The sequence below is a fragment of the Melanotaenia boesemani genome, chromosome 21 (assembly GCF_017639745.1).
Source record: "Melanotaenia boesemani isolate fMelBoe1 chromosome 21, fMelBoe1.pri, whole genome shotgun sequence".
Lineage (NCBI taxonomy): Eukaryota > Metazoa > Chordata > Actinopteri > Atheriniformes > Melanotaeniidae > Melanotaenia > Melanotaenia boesemani.
The window spans coordinates 12,654,991-12,675,117 of NC_055702.1; the positions used below are offsets into that span (position 1 = coordinate 12,654,991).

Below are 20,127 nucleotides of genomic sequence, written 5' to 3' on the forward strand. Positions count from 1 at the left end.
TATGAAATATATTATGAATCACTGGGTCTATGTTTTCCCTCTGTATTTTAGGCAGTGGCATTTGATTTTTAATAAGTAAGCCTCAGAGAAGGCAAGGCTGAGGAAGGGACTAAATAGAGGAGGAACTCTTTATATACAATCTTTACTGGTGTTTTTTTTTTAATTGTTGAGTTCCATGTTTACACATGTTTTAACCCCTGCTTAGAGCCCCTTCACATAAACATGTGCACACAGACAATTAAACTTAAGTTTCTTCCTCTCGTCTTAAGTGTTTCTAATGAGGGAGCATGCCAGACAGAAAGGGGTAGCATGTTTGCTCTCAGCAACCAACAATTTTGCCTTTTCTCTGGTGTTTTTGAAGCCTGCCGTGGAATCTGGCTGTGGCCTTGATGAGAATTACATTGTGGAAGATGAATTAAGGCTTTTTTTTTTCAATTATCCCAGAGGTTGGCCAGCATTAGAGCATCGGCTTACTCCTGCAGTGAGACTAAACTCTTTAGTTTTGTTCCCCTCATCAACATAGAGCACTACTTTATTCTCTGTTGTCTAGTTTTTTGTGGTGTATATTTTTATTCTAGAGTCATCCATTTCATGAAAAACATTTCTCCAGTTTTTTCTAAAGGAAATTTAGATTTTTGGCACTTTTTTTTCTTTTTAATAACAAATTTAAAAGTTATTATTTTTGTTAATATTTCTACTTACTGTTTATTCAATACCATGGCAACTATGCTTACAACACTAAAAGAAAAAGAGACAAATGCTCACAAATTGTTTTATAATCTATAGTTGAAGTATAAAATGACAGTACACAGATATAAAAATATGAAATATGTTCACATATTGATTTAATTTAATTAAAAAAAAAGTACAAGTACTTTCAAAACCCAATGCCCTAGTAAGATATGTATATCAATTTCATTTCCTTTGTAATTCTATCACACCTAAGGTCACATTTTATTTCACACACTTGTGAGACAAAGTTAAAAGGGCATTGACCCCTTTATAGATGTTGCTTGTGTAAGTCTTTGGTTTTTCTTACCCATCACACCCCATTTTACACTTTATTCATCACATATTACACCTATTATTTTGAGTATGGCCATGACATAATGACAAAGCTTTGGTCCTTTTATAGATGAGTTGCTCTGAATAAAAAACACCCACTGAGTCATTACAGCAGTTCTGAATTCTCATTGTGTTGAGTACTTTTGAGCAGTTCAGGTACATGATGAGCCAGGAGTTGTGTCTAAAGGATGACAGGCCTGACAGGTAGTTTGTCACACTGAAGATTATCTTTAAGATCAGCATTTAACAGGAAGATGTGATCCCTCTGACATTCTTAGGCCTATGTAGGTCAGTTCAGTTATTTTTTTCCTTTTGAAAAATAAAGATTATAAAATTGTGAGCATTTTCATCTCTTTTTCTTTTAGGTTTGTGAACATTTGCCATGTGAGCATTTGTCAGTGCACTGTATTTATTATTCTTGTGTTGAATTTGACATATTCTACATACTTTTAAATTTCTCTTTTATTTAAGTAAGTTTTCTCTGCAGTTCTCAATTAGTCATTTCTCTAATTTTTGAACCACTGTTGTGAATTCCAGTGCAGAACCTGCAGACACCCAGGAAACTGCTAAGTGTATTGGGAAGTTCAGAAGGGCACATGTTGGAAGGGCTTTGGAAGGGGCCTTACTGGCCTCATCAGCATTTGAATGTGTTCTAGCTAGTGAAATAACAAAGTATACATAAATATATAGAGATAATGATCTGGCTAAGTCTCTATGTGTGCTGCTGTATTCTTATGCTAATGAGCTAGCCATTCAGCACCAACAATGGTCACATGATAATAAAGGCAAAGCTCTGAAGGCAATGGTCGTCTCTGTGCGTGCCCACTGATGGACGCGCACGTGCACATGCTCAGCAGCAGGCCCGACTCCTCTCCCTTTGTGTCTAGGTTTTTTTCTTTTTTTTTTTTTTATTACATTTTTCAATTTTAGATAACACTCCAAGAATAGACATCAAACAAAAATGAATCATAAATCGAGGTCACGACTGAGCCTCTTTCCAAAGCAGAGAAGGGGTTAAAAGTGAAGGTATCTTTAAAAAAGATGGGGAGACTGATAGGAGAGGAGCTCTTCTCAGCAGAGGGTTCAGTGAACCATATGTAGGTGCCCACAGGCTAATGGGCCAGTTGGTCCCTGGCTTGCCAGGTATCCAGTATGCACATCTCCTGCCCTCCAGTACACAAACACACATACATACACACTCTCTCCTTGTCATCCTGTAGCACCTACCTCTCCCACCCCTCCCACCTTCACTCTATGAAAATACCTCCTTCACTTTCCTCTAATCTCACCTTTTTCTCTGGTGCTGACCTGGGGAGGCCTACTTTATTCCCCACTGCACGCCAGAAGCCAGCGTTGTGATCGGAGCCCGGGCCCCTGCGCTGGTTCCTCTCTCCTCTCCTCTCTCCTTGCCCTGGCTACCCGCCTCCCCGTTGGCTCTGCTCTATTGATTTACTCCTCCAACCAATGCTGTCTGTCTCTGCTTTGCACCATCAGCACCTAGGTCCCTCATCTATATAACTCTCCCTCTTTTCTCATTTTCTCTCACTCTTTCTGTCTTTTTATACTTTCTTTCATTCTTTAAGTCCCCTCATGCACAACTATGGACTTGAGAAAAGAAAAATTTGACAGAACAAGAAAAGAAAAAAAAGATAAAGTAGTGATAGAGGGATGGGAGAGTGGGAGGGGAAATAGAGCCTTTGATTTTTCATTAGAAGCACCTTCATATTTTAATATTGGGTTTAATCTGGGCCTCGTGCCTTAAAGAAATAACCACTGAGAAATGATCCCCTGGCCTTCAAAAAGTATATGGTGCTCCTTCCATCAAAACCCTCCTTGAATTTGCTCTTTTGTTTGGAATTCACATGCAGTACTTTACCCCCCTTCCTCCTCTGTTCTCCAGTAGTCTCCTGGCCTCTCACTTTATGGTAGCAGTCGTTAAGCTTATTGACTGATCTTGGCTGTACTTAACGGTAAAAATGGCTTTGACAGGGAAATACACCATTGGTATCACAGAGCATGAAAGGCCTCTCTCCAAATAAGGCAGTATTCCACCGGCAAACTTTTAGGTTTTTCCCCCTGAGACAGAATCCTGTTTACTCAATATTTAAAGTCGATAGATTTTGTGATACTATAGTAAGTCAGACATTTTCATTTATTTTTTCCTTATTTGTATTTAATTATATTTATAAAGAGGCATTTTTAGTTATCCCAGTCAAAGCTGATGCACTGTAAGTCTTCTTATCTTTCACCTGCTTATATATGTCGCATGATCATTTGTTACATTGCAGCGGTTGATCTCTCACCTTTAGTTTTGTTTTTCAACAATCACCTCTTTGAGACTCCTTGAGGTATTTCAAGGAAGCGAAACACGATGCATTGTGTGCAGAAGCCCCCAAAGCACCAACCTGTGAGCTAATGAGAGGCCTCATGCTGTTATCTAAGGCTCAGGCTTCTCTTCCACTGCTGCATTTCTGTTAGGGGGTGAGAACACACACCGGGCTACCGTTCGCATATGTTGCAACGTGTTCATTCTCTAAAGAAGCTTTCCTCGGGATGCAAAGACTCCTAGAACACTCCATCCTCACAGACGGTAGCCCTCATGTGCATGCATGCACTCACACCAACACACAGCAGACACAAGTGAAGGATTCAATGGAACCAAAGAGCACAATAAAGCAAAGACTCAGATGACTCCCTCCTGTGACAATCCTTGCTGAAGCTGCTTCCCTTTGTCTCATATGTATCAAATATTTTTCAAAAAGAGCACTTAATTGAACAACCTCTCTCAGTTTGTTTTTTATTAAAGGAGAGAAGAAGATGCAAGACAACAATTTTGTGTGTGTGTGTTTTCCTTTGTGCCGGCTGTGCGTGTTCACTTGTGTGTTAAACCCCTGCTAAGCAGAGATGCATTATTTAAGATACTGTTGTGATACTTGTGCCTGCTTAAAGGTCTTGGCTTCCTTTAAACGCCATGCCGTGTCAGTCCACCTCTGCCCCCACTTGTGGGGGGAACCAGAGTGGGACCTGCTGGCACTGGTCCACACATCACCTGAGAAAACATCACAGCTGGGGAGGAAAAGAACTGATAAAGATAACCTTTGAGTTTAGGTTGCATTTTCGTAGACATTTTGCTCTTCTGCTGTTTTTGATTTCCTTTCTGACTTGATACATTTTTATTTAGCAGAGTTACATCCTACTCAAGAATATTAAATTTCTTTCATGTGTGTTCACAACTTATTCTTGCCTGAAGTTATTCTTAATGTGGTGGTTTAGATGTTTTTGCACATTCCTAGAGAAACTAGGACATGGAAATAGAAAAGCCTGAATGCCTGTTTGAGGCAGTCACATTAAGCTGGACATTAGAATTATTACATCTAACTTGCCCAGTTGTTGCTCTCCTACTGGTGAAAAAGCCTGCAATGGAACATAGTATTATAAATTGAATGTAGTTAATTACTCCTCCTGCTATGCCACCACCCGTGTTTGCAGGGTGAAAAGGGAAAGCTTGGGAAAGTAGAGGGAATAAGCGTATGCAGAGGAACTTCAGGGCCCCTCATTACACTCTGCCCCTGGGTATTTTTACGCCTTTTATTTCCCATCTAATGAACTGTTTACATTTTTTCTGCTTTCTAGGCGCCACAATAATTTGACTTGTCCTTGTGTCACTCGGTGCGCAAAGCAAAAAGCAAGGAGGAGAGTTGGAGGGCATTGAAATAAGTAAATAAATCTCAGTTTATTTTATTTTAATTATGAGATTTTTTTGAAGAACTTTTATTTACATTACAAAGAATGTGATTGTAGACTGCTTGAAATTAAAATTTAAAGGTCATTGTTTTACAATTAAGCACATTCTGTATAAACAGATGTTTTTTTAATTGACTTTCCACTTGAAGGTTTTCATTTTTTTTATTTTTAAGAGGAACAAAAAAAAATCATTATGTTCTCTTAAACTTTATATACATGCCCAAAGTCTATAAAGGATTTGCACACAGAAATATCCATATATTTGTTATAATTAGATTAATATAATTTGCTTCTAAGAGGATTATACTGAACTGATTAGCATATCTGATATGAATTGTTTTTCATGCATATGTAATTGTATTTTGACGGCAAAGAACAATGCTTTTTTTTTTTTTCTTCCCCGACTGCTATCATGTCACCAGAGGTAAAAACGTGGGTTTCTGACAGGACACCAGCACCTCTATTGCCGCATTTGACGGGATGTGTAGAGTTTTAAAAGGCAGGCCACTTTGCATAAAGTTAAGATGTACCTTTGTACTTTTCTGCTGTGCTTCCGGGAATAGAAGCAAATTCTCACCCAAGATTAAAAAAAAGTGACAAAAGACAAACCTTTCAAAAGGATTAAAAAAAGCTCTTTTTTTTTTCCTGAGCAATAAGGTATCTTCTCAAAGCGCTCATTCTTTTTTAGATTACAAAGCCTGATTAGTTGGTTTTGTCTAAAGATGCAGAGCTTTGTCTCCACATACTGTAAATAGCATGAGCCAGTTTCGCTTCCTTTTTTCCTTTCCCTAAAATATCATAGAAAATTTAACTGTGGCATGAATAACTGATTTCTGCCTTCCTGACCTGAAGAGTTAATGTGTTGTCATTTAACTTAACACCCAAACTTATAATGAAAATTTATTACCAGTCTGTGCTGTATCTACTTATGTTTTAGATCAAATGGGAAAGCAGTAATCGCTCAGGAATCTGTTGTTTTCCTGAGGGGGAATCCAAAAACTGAGTGTATACTGTAGATACAGGGGAAGTAGCAGCAACCCTTTTATTTCAGTGACGTTTTTCCTTCTTTATACTGTCTTTGTTTTCTGCTGTGTTCTCATTGTTGAAACCCTTCATACAGTCATCTGTAACAAGCAGCTATTTAGAAATACAAAAAAAAAAAAAAAAAAACTACCAAAACACAACAAAACAACTCTGCATATGGTTTGAAGGCGACGTAAGCCTCAACAATTCAAATCAATGCTTCTGCCAGGCTTCCTCGTCTCAATTACTGGTGAAGTCGTCTTTACCCCTAAGTTGCACTGCAGCTCTTTAAGATGAAACTCCACTTAAATGGAACATGTGGGTGTTTTTTCCTGGCAAAATGTCTGCGTATGTGCCTGATGTACAAGTGTACATGCTGCCTTAATGTGATCTTTATTGTCTTTCTGCTTTTACTTAAATCTAGAATTACTTTTAATGTTCTTACAAACAGCAGCCCACTAACCATTGAAATTGGGTTTAAATGTAGGAGGGGGGAAATAAAGGGAAAAATGATGTGTAAAGAATTGTTTTTCTTAATGGGGATAAAAAAGGATCATTTTAATTGTTTGCATTTTAGACATGTATACATTTAAAGGCACAATTTAAAAAAAGGGGGGGGATTTCAGATGAAAGAAAGTGGAACATTTTATATTGTGTTATTGTAATTTTAACAGACAAAAAGTAGAGTAATTGAAACAAACAACAAATCTCCAAATAAACTTAAACAGCGCATGTTGACCCTAGTGTATTTGGGGGTATGTTGTGTTTGAGTCGTTGCTGCCAATCTTTCCCCACAGTAGGCGTTCAGTGCTTGGCTTAGGTTCCCGTGGTTGAGTGTTGTTTGGGTGCGCTCTTTATCTAATGGGTTTTTGTGGTCTGGGTCAATCAGGCCCTCTGTCTAGTCAGTAATTACTCCAGAGAACTGTGCCCCTCACCATCACGATAATAACACCCAAATCACATCAGCCATGACTTTCCACTCAGTGCTCCAGATTATGAGGAAAAAAAAAAAGAAAAGAAAGAAGAAGAAGAAAAAGGAATCAGTTGGCTCTGTTGTGATTGGTTCCTAAGTTATTTCAATCAAGAAACTTGATATCATCACTCGGGAGGTTTGAATTGCCCTTTTTAAGTTTGGTTTATGCTTTTCCCCTGGAAGGTACTATGAATGTATACACTAGCTTCTTCAAACTTTTTCTGGTACTAGAGAGATGGTAACAAAAAGATGGTGCCTTTGAGGAAAAGAATGTCCCCAACCACATAATTGGTGATCCTTCACTGGTTTCCTGTGTTTTTGTTTTTATTTATTTTATTTTAGTGCTCTATATAAACAAACTGCCAAGACTTATTTCGAGTCAATTACAGAGAGGAAAATAAAGAAGAATAGAAAATAATTTGTGTGGAGGAAAAGTGATATTTTCATTCCTCTGCTGGTGTTTGTCTTTGATTTTGCCTAACTCCTGCAGCCCACCTAGAACCCCGTCAAGACGGCAAGGGAAAGTGAAGGAGGCTTAGTAAACACTTTCTGTGTCTGCTGCTAGTGTGTATTTAGTTTAGAGGGCATGCCAAGAGGCTGTTTTTCCATGGGTCGGGCGTCTGTAAACAAGTAGTACAACGGCAGCCCCCTCTTCTACAATCGGAGGTGGCACACTCTTGAAGTGTGTATGAAATGTGTGTCTGAGTGTTTGTCTTTTTTGGGGTGTTTTTTTTTTTTTTCTTTTTTTTTTTTGTGGGACATGGCATTCCTTCTTATTGTAGCCTCTCTGTAGACAGAGAAGGAGAGAGAGTGGGAGAGAGTTTGTGTGTCTGTGTGGGAAAAAGAGAGAGGCAACCCTAAATCCGAAGGGCCGCCAATGGGTGATGAATTATTCCCTGTCTGACTCACAGCATTGGTGTTATCACAGAGGCTGCCACTGCACTGGGATGACAGCAGTGACAGCCCCCCAGAAAAGATTTAGCACTGACAAGTGATACTTCCTCATAATACATCTCCCTGGTCCTCTCTCCTGTCCCCTGCTCCACAGCCTCTCCATACACACAAAATGGTGTTGTGTTTTTTTTTTTTTTTTTCCTCTTTATCGCTCAACTTGTATTTGTTTAAGTGGGCAAGGTGATGTGGGGGGATGAGGGGGCTTTTTCACTACTTTTTGTACCATAAGAACACTGTGTACAGTAGATCACCTTGGTAGAAAGTACGGGCAAAAACCAAGACCACTGCTCGTTGTCATTACATGTGTTTTTAGGGGTGCACACACAGTAAGATTAACGCACACACAAATGTACAACCTTCATGTGTACGACTCGGTTTGTCACCGAGTGCCATTAGGGGGCTCTCGTGCTTAAGAAATGCATGTTGTGTTTTTGCATCAGCAACAGAACTAAGCCATATTTCCCCACTTGTTTTCTCTTTTTGCTCTCCTGTTTCTTCCTTCTCTTCTTCTTTTTCTCTCTCTTCCTCACCCTCTTCCTCTCGCAGAAAAGGTCACGTATTGCCTACAGTGATGAGGTGCGCAATGAGCTCCTGGGAGAAGACGCCGGTTCCTCGGAGAGCCAGGTGAGGTGCTAATAAGGGGCCCGAACGAAACCAGTGTGGGTGGCTGACTGGCCCCCAGGGTGAGGAGGTGGGCCCCTCACAGGGGCCATCGAAAGCTGAAACCACACTATTGTCATCAAGTCATGTGGAAGGAACACTGTTTAATGCAAAGCCGGCCTGCCAGTGAGTGGGCTCAGGGCATGGGACCGGTGTTCGGTCAAAGCCAGATTGTGACCAACACGCACACACACACACACACACACAAACACGCACACACAATTTAACAGAAACACACAGTTCAACACAGTTTTCAATCCAAAATCTCAGCCTCCCCTCTCCAACCGTCCCACAGCTGTTCTCCAGCCGGGTGCCGACTTAGGCTCATAATAGATCCTCACGATCAAGGTACACACATACACACACGTAAATGAACACACAGAATTGCTAAATATTACCCTCTTGTCTTTTTGTAAACTCCAGTGGTGGCAAGCTTACACTATAGAGATACTCAAAATGAATGACGGGTTCTCACACTGATGACTAAAGTAAAAAAAAACAAAAAACTGCAGTCTCCGATGCAGTATGCTCAACCTTTAACAGAAATCTTGAATCTTATGGTTTTTATCTATTATCTACAGACACATTCACAATTGGTTTCTTATTTATTACAATACAGTGTTTGACATCATCAGTTTAACCTGTTGAATTTGTGGACATAAACAGAGAGAGAACATATTAGCAATTTTCCTGAATTATCACTAATACTTGCCAAGGATTCATTTGCACTAGTTATTTAAGCACCAAATATTAAGAAAAACAGTTATGGGCCATTAAAAACAAAAACAAAAAAGATCCTTCGAATGTATGTTGAGCTGTAACACAATAGCAAGCAGAATTCTAACATTTATAAATATCTACTCCTGCCACTCCTCTACGTAGCCACTCTCAGCTGTGACCAAACACTTTTTGACTAATTTTCTGTTGCCTTTAGACTCAGCTGCCAAGTTGCATGGGTTAGTGTGTGTCGCAGCACATACAGTAGTGCACACTTATTAGCAAATAAATGCTTTGCATTCTCAAAAGAGAAAAGGACGGAGGGGGGGAGCAAATGCATATTTGCAAATTTAGTCTCACATTGCTTTATTTAGATGATTCACAACCAAGCAAAGCTAAATAAATTAATTTATTTATTTTTGAACATTTTCCTATTACCATTTCAATGATGACCCATGCACTGCACATCTTAGAGACATATGTATCACGAGCCAAGATGAGTAATTGATATGCATATTCCAGGCAAATTAGAGAGACACAAAAGTGATGCCGATATTTTATGCAGAAGTTGGAACAAGGTTTGCTGTCAGAAATGCCACATTTGAGACACTGATGGATGCTATCAAAATACTGTCAAGACAAAAATAAATACAAAACAAAGAAAAAAGATGGCATTTATGTTCAAATCCCATATGTCGTAATAAAATGTATTTTAATATAGTAAAAAGTAATATTCGTTCTGTCTGTAATCAAAACATCTTAAAGTAAAAATTTTACTTAAAAAAGCAGTATTTAATTTTGTGGCATATTTTATTTCAGTCTAAGATTTTGGAAATGACTGCTTTATGAGATTGTATTATTTATCATTTATTACCAAAAAAGGGAATATATATATATATATATATATATATATATAAAATCAAAATGTGTATATATATATATAAAACACAAATTACACATATGTTTAATATATAAATATATGTGGTATTTTATTAATTCATACAATTAGAATAATAACAGGCCGATCACTGTAACATTTAAATCTCCCAAAATCTCCCAGATATTTTGTTTTATGTTTTATGTTTTGTTTTATTTATTATATCATAAAAATGGTAATTTTGGAATACAGAATAAAAAAAATATAAAAATAAATTATGCAGTTTATTCATTTTCATTTGACACTATCAGGGAATTAAAGTATATTTGGGGATCCAAACATATATGTAAGTAGAAAATAGGTCCAACATAATGCACTTAAAGAATCTGAGCAACAATGATGGATTTTTTTTTCTCTTTGCATTATTATTTTATTTAAAGGTCTTTTCTTTAAAAATAATAAATAAATTAAATAATACAGTTTAAATGCATGCAGAATGTGTAAAAATACACCATTAATTGGCAGCAACGATGTCTGATGTGGAACTTTAAAAATGAGATTTATTCCTGAACACATGCACTTCCTGAAAGGCACAGAAAGAGTTCATGCTGGGTGCAGAAGCAAAGTAAATAGATGATATAAATTTTCCCTTTTTCTTCCAGGTGCTGTATTTGCCTCATTTTCATTTAAAAATTTTTTGTGGAGATAATACTTGTCTTGGTCTTGCTGTGAGTGGAGTACTCGGAACTTCAGGGATTTTTTTTTATCTAACGAGACGGCAGCGATAGGAGAGGGGAAAAAGATGGTGGGGGCCGGGGCAAGTCGGTCAATTTAATTCCTGACGATCTAAAAGAGGTCAGGATCATTTCATATAGCCCTGGCTGAGCAGATCATTACCAGTCACAAATCTGTTGGTTACATGGCAAGGATTTATAGCTAAGTAAATAGGGAACCGTCATAAGTTCTAAAAATGGCGTGTTGGCCCTGCGATAATGGCTAAAGGACGATTTAATAGAGTTCGGCATTTCTTCGTTATCTGTATGCGGACAGAGACTGAATTGGCACTATCACTCATTTTTTTTAATAATGTGGTAGGCTACCATTGCACTTTTTTTCCTGTTTCCTCTGCATGCAACACACGCACAAATGTTGATGCGCACACACAGACGCCACACACAAAGCAACAAATGCACACACATTTTTCACACACAAACACTATACGGAATAGTTTCGATTTCAGTCACAGCAGAAGGCTTGGCCACAAGAGATTGTGCTGGTTTGAGCCGGCATGGACCAGATTTTACAGGCTACAAAGGAAGCAGATTACCACTTGTATCGAATTCCGTATTGGATGAAAAAAAAAATCTTTTGTTTGGAAAAAAAAAATAGCTGATTATCATAACAGAAAAATTGCAGCAGTGCAATTTTGAATACTGGCTGGCATCACAAAAACACAAGGAAAGGCGCTCATGCAGGAGTAATTATACCATTTACAATATTCTGTATTTACTGCTGGATATCTCTCGAGCAACACAAGCATTGCGGACACATTGAAGAGTGGATGCCAAAGAAAAATAAAGCGAAACAGGAAAAAAAAACCAAGAAATGTAGCTCAACATACCCTTGGTATAGATTTAACAAATCCTTCTTAAGGACTTGCAATCAGTCGGGCAGCACAAATGAGCTAGAACAAGTTTTGTTTGGTATCCATTGACTGATGGCAGAGCTGGGGTGAGGGATCGCAGGATCCTATGAGTTTGTTCAAGCCCCAAATAACCACATCCACAGTGTCGTTTTAAACTTTGGCCTCTTCAATAATGCATTCTTAGCTGGGAGTTGCTGCTCAACTTAGAAAAGACTGTTTTCACTTTAAAGTGAGTCTTGTTACTGCCAACATTTCAAGGGTAAGAGCTCTTTAGAAAAACATGAAGTTATACTTGTGTACCTCCCACATTACAGATATTGACAGTATTTTTTTTAGTGCCCCACGCCAGAGACGTGCTTTAGATAGATTTTTATGATAAACAAAAAAGATCCAAAAACTATTTTTGAGATTGTTTTCAGATTACAAAGGAAAATCCTGGCAGTCGAGTAATTCTTATAGCATTTGTTATTTTTAGAATGTTTTTTGTTTAGTGGCTTCATCCTGAATTTTTTATTAATAATATTTTCTTTGAGTGTTTACTCTGTGTTTTTAAAAATAGAGAAGAGATCAGAATCAGAGTAAAGTATTGATGATAATTTTATATAAAAATAATGCAGCTTAAAAATGCAAATGTAAATAAACACCAGTTATTTTAGCATGAGGATTTGGTTCCTGGACTCTCTATCAGTTGTCTTTTATAAAAAAAAAAAAGTCAACAATGACGTTCCTATTTAGGATCTCTGTATCGGTTGTAGAATTTTATAGACTCAATATTTAAAATAATCCATGCAAATAACTCTGGTCCTCATCAGATGCAATCTTTTAATGTTGCCAGCAAATAAAAAATCCACGATAACAATAAGGTTGCTTATCAAACTGTCGTCTCACTGTTTCTATGCTGAATATTTCGACAATTAGCAGGGTCTTCCTTCTCTACAGCCATAACTTGAGAAATACACCAGAGACACAACCTTTTTAATTGTGATAGGCATAATTAATGGCAAATGGGATTACCCTCAAATGTCTGACTCATTATCAGAGATGCAAGATTTTTCAGGACGGGGAATAGAAAAAGCATTTTTTATTTACTTCACTTTAAATTTGCTATTCTCTATCATCAAAAATGTATAGCTATGCTAAGATTCATTTTTCATCATCTGTAGCTGTTCCAACAAGCGCTTATATACAATGGTATCCTGACATGGCTTTCCATATATACTTTGAACAGCATGCACCTTTACTGGGATTGATAACCAACATTAAATATTGACAACATATCAGCACTGATAAACAGCAGTGGAAATACTTTGCCTCAGCATTTCTGCAACTCAGCTCCAAAGGGCACACATTTCTTTTTTATCCTTTTCTGGAGAATTGAGAAAAATGACAGATACAGAATATTTTTCCTAAACATTTAAACATACTGTAAACACTATATTTTACTCATTTTTCTCTTTTCTCTTCCTATATTGACTTCTGTGATGTGACTTCCTTGATAATGTTGCCTGATGCTGCAACTCGAGTGATCCAGCCCCGCTCCTTGTTTAATGTGACAGCAGCAGGACTTGATCTTTGTTTGTTCAAAAAAAGTCAGCCCAACCGGCGGGTTTATCTTCGTTTAATGTGTTGTCTTGTGTTTTCCAAACGCTAAACATATAAACGAATAAATCGTCTTGGTTAATTTTGCATCCAGCCACACGACTGATCTTCTTCCTGCCATGTTTTTGCTTTTTTATCTGTCCTTCACTCTCCATCTTTCTCTCTTCTCTCTTTTTGCTCTCACGATGCAGTTGATAAAGTTACGTGAAGAGGTAAGTGCTTCTCTGTTCTATTTAAATTCCTTTTTCCCACTGAAATTTCCATTTGCCCTCTTCTCTCCTGCAGAAAATTAAAATCAGCTCATTTTGACACTTTGCATGTCTAATTGAACAACCTAAAGGCCAAATTATATGGCTAATGAGTTCACTAAGGGACAGTTTTCTAGTTTCCTCACCCTTAAATATGAAAAGTGAAGGTGAGATTTTATTTCTGTCTTAAGCAATGTTTAAGTAGTAGCATCAATTATTGGGTCCATAGCAGTTTAGAAGTTGATCAGCTGTATTACAAGTGGGAACAGCAGTCTGTAAACATTAGCCATACCTCAAATTTACTGAAAGAAAGCGCCATAAACATAGTAAAATTAAATGAAACTGCATCTGTTATTTACAGTACACCATTGCAAACATCAAAAGAGTGAGTGAAGTTTATGCCAATATGAAATGTCTGTGCTTTGCTGGATTCTATATCATATTAGTGTATTTAAGATCAAACATGGAATTTGGTTTAGCAGAAAATGTCTACAACCCACAGAAGCAAGGGTTGTAGTTTACCTGCTGCTCAGGTGGTTAATTTATCAAACTATTTGTTAAGCAAACATAGTTAAAAAAAACTTATTTGTAATATTTATTTATTAGCATTAACTGTAGCATTAACATCAGTACATATACTATTATTTTCATTTTTAGGTAATTAATTAAAAGAATCAATATTAGAATAATTTAAACTGGCACATTAATAATACCCGCTACATTTTTTTATTTTAGATTTGACCAATTTCCCTACAAACACAGAGCTTACATGTCTGTAACAATGGTGTTTTTTGTTGTGTTACACGAATAAGTTTTTGAAAAAAAATCAGATAGGTTAGAATTACATATACACATAACTGGCTTCAGATATTACATAATACAATGGTAAGGGTGTTCAGTTTTTCTTCCATTTCAGGGGTCGCAATTCCTTTTCTGCCATGTGGACACTTCCCTACACAGTACATCAGGCCTGTGGTGTTCTGCCAACCGTTTGATTGTGACACTGCAGTGTTTTGGAGATTTGGATAAATCTAGCTATTGGATTTTTTTTTTTGGGCTATGTTTTTTGTCGATGGTATGAACTTGTCTTTAGTGGTGTACTTTCTGCTTGTTGCTGAATGTGTCTTCAGGAGGGATTCTGCACAGAGTAATTCAATTCATTCTCCATTCACACCTATCTATAATTTACAGTTCCAGCTTGCCTTAGATGCCACGATATATATATATATATTTTTTTTTTTAACTTTTATTTAGCCATACCTTTGTTACCCCTTCTTCCTCTGACGTTTTTGTACATTCCTCCTATCCTAAGAGTCAGGAGACATCTAATGATTACTTGACTTGCCCATCCTTTTTAAAACGGTCTGGTCTGTGTAATCGGTCTTGATTCTTAACCTCATCGTCACTGCCATCTTTTACCCTCCTGCTCTTCCTGTATTTGAATAAAAGACTGGCACAGCTTATACACACTTAAGCCTTGCTTTAAAAAAAAAAAGAAAAAGAAAAACGGCACTTTTTTTTTTTCCTTCAGCTGAAAAACATGTTTAAATATTTAGCACCCATATTCACAGCTGTTTGACACTTGTAATTCCTCGTCTTACAAGTCCCAAACAAACGGCACAGAAGATCACACAGTCAGTCTGAATCACAGCTGTCATCATTATTCACTTTGACTCTCCCCCACCCTTATTGAAATAATAAGGAAATCATCTGAACTTTAGAAAATGGTGATAGTAACCGCCTGTGTTTGATATTGAAAAAAGGCAGGAGAACGAAAGAAGAGGGGAGAGATTTCTTTTGAGCTACAGCTGCATTGTTCTGGGGCTCCCTGTTAATAACTTACAACTGAAGAGTGTTTCTTGACGCAAAAAAGCACAACAAAAAAACACCATTTTTGTGGTTCCTAAGAAGATCTTTGTTCAAAATGTAGGTGTCAGATGAAAAGGCATACAAAGGCAGAAATAGTGGTGGCGGCGTTGGGGTGCACCAGCGCACTCACAGCTGCACAATATTTATCATATACTGTATTTAAATCTTTTGCTAAAAGGCTCCATGAGACAATTAGGTATGACTTGATGAGATCCTTAGATTTGTTTTTTTTTTCCAAGTGGATAACTGGCATCTGAGTTGCCAGCTTTTGCTTTCAGCTTCAAAAGTTAATATGTCTGCATCTTGTTCTAAGGGATTCACATCGGTTATATCAGAATCACAGGGGTCAAGCCTTGATACGGCTGTTGTAGCACTGTGTGGGCTAGCAGCCTCTTTACATTTCCTTTAGCAAAACTGCTGACTAAGATGTTTTGACTGACTTCACTTCTGCAGACTAAATTTCTAGCTAAGGACTTAGGTGCAAGTTTTGTGGTTGCTGTGCAAGATAAGTATATTACAGGAGTGTAGCTTTTCCAATAAGAGTGACCTCATTTTAGTTTTTAGACATTAATCTCTACATCAGCCTTCACTGTAGTGAAGGATGCTTAGTTTTAATTGTACATGTTCCTTTTCATTATTTTCCATGGTATCATCTTGTGTTCATGGCTGGATTGTTCCATTATTAGGGCCATCACAGTGTGCCATTACCGGATTCTTAGTGGCTGAACTCTCACCCTTTCCTTCAGGTTCTGTCACCGTCAAACTCGGGACACATTATTCTAATGATCACATACACATACACACTACCACTGCCACCGCTACTCCCCCCAGCACCCCCTTCCACCTCACACACCCACCCACACTCACCCTCCCTTCCCCCCGGCCCTAAAAGAAGACAGAACGAGGGAGAGAAGAGACACAGAGAGAGAGAAATTCAGGAGGAGAAAGCTTTGAAGTGGCTTTCCATTGCAGCGAGTCTGCCGGCCGTCTCCCCGAGACGTGTCACCTTTGCCGAGAGGGAATAGGAAAATCACGTTTCGAATGGTAATGATAACATACTAATCACTTGAGCTCTTTGAAGAACTCAGGGAGTGCGCTACTCTGTCAGTATCCCTGGCTGTCTCATGCTCCCAGGCACACACAAGCAGTGCAGCCATGGTCTAGGTGTATTAGCTTAAGCATTGCATGTCAATACGTCCCCTCTATCTCAGCTCATCCATAGGGGCTCATTATAGCCCAAGCTTGGTATCCATTTTTTCCCACAAGCACACTGCCACCATGTCTGTTGGTGCCACTGCAACTTCCACACCCATGTAACCCCTCCTGGAAGCCTCGACCACACCTTTCACCAAAAGAAAAAAAAAAAACCCAACACATCACACTTTGCATCCAGCTCCACTCTCCGTCTCCTTATCGGTTTCCTCCTACCACAAGCCCATTTTATGACACATCCCTCCACCCGTCCTACTATCCCTCCATTCTCCCCCTGCCCTCCCTTTAACTATTAAAAACTATCTCTGCAATTTTAAATGACATCTGTCAGTGGCACAAAGAAAAAGGAAATGAGGGAAGGAAAAGAGTTCAGAGGGAGTTTTCTCCTCCCTGCTCTTTTCCCATCCCTCTTGTTGTCAAACTTTGAAAAGTGTGTCGTTGGCTTTTTTTTTTTTTTCTCTCCTCTCTCCACATTTTCATTTCCTCTGAGTGATTAGCTGGTACACATTTTGACAGCCCAACCAAGACTAGAGATTTCAGCTCTTCCCCTGTCCCCTTCACTCGTGTGATGGGCATAAAACCTTGTCAGTGGGGTGGTTGTCATTCATTGGGTTGCTTTAAAGTGTCAAATGTGTTACATCTGATCAGTTTCTTAACATGGCACATTAGAAAGGCCATCAAAACCAACAATATTTGAGTAAACATTTAACTCTTCCATGTTTATGCTGTTTGTAAACATCTACTGTATGTGGTGTGGGTTTAATGAAAGCTGGGTCTTACAGTAGTTTAAAGTTTGTTGGAATAGTTGATAATGAGAGACTGTATTTCTTTTGAGTTATTTTTAGGTTTTATAAGTGGCTAAAAACTTAAAATGGATTAACTTGGCTGAGATTAAACAGGCTGCATAACAGTTTGACACCTTGTAAAGGAATGTTTCTTGATGTAAACACAACCTTTTAATTACTGTAGAAAGTCTTATGAATATACTACAATCGTTTCTATTGAGAGCCATTGATTTCAAACCTGTGAAATGTATTTGTAATATCACAATCACAGAATTCAGCTACATGGAAATTTAAGATTACCTGCAAACAATCACTAGTTCGCAGTCGTAAATAATTGCTGCAGCCTTTTAATGAAAAGTCACACAAATGTCCATGAAATACACTTGTGTTTTAAAAATGAGGGGAACCTCCATGCAAAAGCTAAACCCCTACCAAAGCAAGCGCGATAAGTCATAGTTAGCGAGCCTTCAGTCAGCAGATCACTTTTATTATTTTGCTTGCCAGACATGAATTGTTCATCTACAGAATAAATTAAAACTGCTGATTTTCTTGGTATCTAAGGAGCTGCTATCAGTTGTGTGTACATATGCACAATATTTCAGCTCCAGTGACCTTGATAGACACAAACATCTACTTTGAAAAAAAAGATCAAATTGCTTTGTTAATAATTTATGAAACACATCTTTTCTTGATATGCTCTCTGAGCTCTGTGCTGTAAATGGGCAGTCTTGTCAATTGTTGATAGCAGTGAAGAAGCCAAGAAGCAATGCAGCAACTTAAACATCACAAATCTATCGACTAATGTGGATTAACTTGTTGCAGGAAAGATGAATAATAGTATTATTAGTATAATTGTAACATTTTAGTTTCTATGCATTTGTTGTCTTAACTGATTTGCCAGATCCATCTGAAATTGATCAAATTGCGTTTTTGTTATTAATGTTTTTTTTTCTTTTTTTCCTTCAAGGAATCTTAAACTTTAAGACTGTAAATGCAGGTTCTATTTGATTTTTTTTATTTTCTTTAGTTGGATAGCATTACCTGGACATGGTTTAATTTTAACTGGAAAGCCTCTTAGATTAATTGTTATTCTGTTAATTAACACTTTGTTTTTTTCTGTTTTCTATGCAGCAGAATTTCAGCCTGTGAAAAAATATAATGAAGCAACGAAGCTCCCAGTGCTTACTCTTTTTCTGTCCAAGATGAGCCAGTAGCACCTATTACATTGTCAGCCTCAACATGCATTTGCTTGATATTCCATCAGCATATAACACATTGTCATCCATGAAGGTTATTGCCAACCTGGTTGTATTATATTGTCGCGGTGGATGTGGTCTGTCTGTTTAGGTGACAACGTTGATGTGTTTCTTTGAAATGGGTCCCAGCCCTCTCAATCAATTTTTATTTTCTGTTTGTTTCTCTGGCGTTATTTATATATTTATTTTTCTCTGTTTATTGCAGAGAGCGCATCTGTTGGACAACACAGAGAAACTGGAAAGGTCATCACGGAGACTGGAGGCTGGCTACCAGATAGCAGTAGAAACTGGTATGTATTCTGTTATGGATTGGAAAGGAGGGATGTGGTTGGTGGGTGGGGGTTCAAGATAGTGGTGAGGATGAGTGAGCGACAGCAAATTGTCTTGCTCGTATGCGAGATGGGTGGATATGTGTGTTTGTGTGACTGTGGTGTGTGTGTTTGGAGGATGGAAGCGTTGTTGGGGGAGTTGTCTTAAAAAAAGAAAAGAAAAAAAAAGAGGGGAAAAAAAAACACTCTTTCCTTGACGCCTGATGACATTTTCGGGAGCACATCAAAGGTGAGCCAGGGAGGGAGAGGGAGAAGTGTACAGGCGACAGATCGGGTGCTGCTTCTCCTTGCTCTGCTCCTGAAGAAAATTCAAGCATCAGTGTGTCTGTGTGTTATGTATGCAAGTGAGTTAGGTTGATGGTGCTGTGCTTTATTTATTTATTTTCTGCACAAACAGATAGGGGTCTATGAAAATAAACAATGTCAGCGTTACTCCTGAAGTTCTTAATTCAGGAGTGCAGAACAAAGAAAATGAAAACATATCACTTTTCGAATAAACCATCTAAAAAAAACACACTCACAAACTTCTTTTTTCTTCATTATAAAGGATTGTTTTAATCTTAAAATAGGAAAAAAAATCTCATTGGGATCTTAAATAGATTTAACCAGTTAGCATATGTTTTTTTTTTCTTCCTGTCTTCCTCCCTGACAGTCACCACATTATTGAGGCACAGTGTATTCCTCAGAGATATATCAAAGCTCATTCTTGAAGTATCAACCAGCTTTCTGTGGCTTCCGTTGTAGTTTTGAAAAAGTTTGTCAATTTACACTATAATCGCGGGGTGGCTGGTGTGTGCGACATCGACAGATTTAATAATTCAAGTCAAGTAAGGTTCGAATGCAGACCACCAGCCTTTGATGTTCTCTGTGACTTGCATTCACAAATTCATAAATACAATCTGCATTCTCTGCTTAAAAATGTTGATTCAAATGTCTCAGATGATTCTGACATTATTCCAGTTTCTCGACGGTGTCAAATTCTGCGACAGCTGGCAGATATTCTACCTCTACCCAGCCACATCTCTCACAGCAGCTTGTTTTGATCATTTGCCTCACAGCTTGCTTCTTGGTGAAGAATTGGGCCCTGGCTTAACATTGTTCAGTACCTCCTGGGCCCAGCAGTTTCTCCTGCTGTTGTCGACCACATGCCCCTTGACCCCATGTCACCGGT

General features: G+C 38.1%; 1 protein-coding gene across 4 annotated transcripts in view; it reads left to right on the plus strand.

The window, feature by feature from the left end:
- The window catches only part of vti1a (vesicle transport through interaction with t-SNAREs 1A), a 113,274-nt gene that overhangs the window by 16,598 nt on the left and 76,549 nt on the right, over window positions 1-20,127 (plus strand). For 2 of the 4 annotated variants that reach the window (XM_041974921.1, XM_041974919.1), the window contains exons 4-6: window positions 8,306-8,383; window positions 13,449-13,469; window positions 18,833-18,917. In XM_041974921.1, coding sequence (XP_041830855.1) covers window positions 8,306-8,383; window positions 13,449-13,469; window positions 18,833-18,917 — 184 coding nt within the window. The remainder of the gene's footprint in view (window positions 1-8,305; window positions 8,384-13,448; window positions 13,470-18,832; window positions 18,918-20,127) is intronic. The other 2 variants (XM_041974922.1, XM_041974920.1) reach the window with 1 other exon arrangement.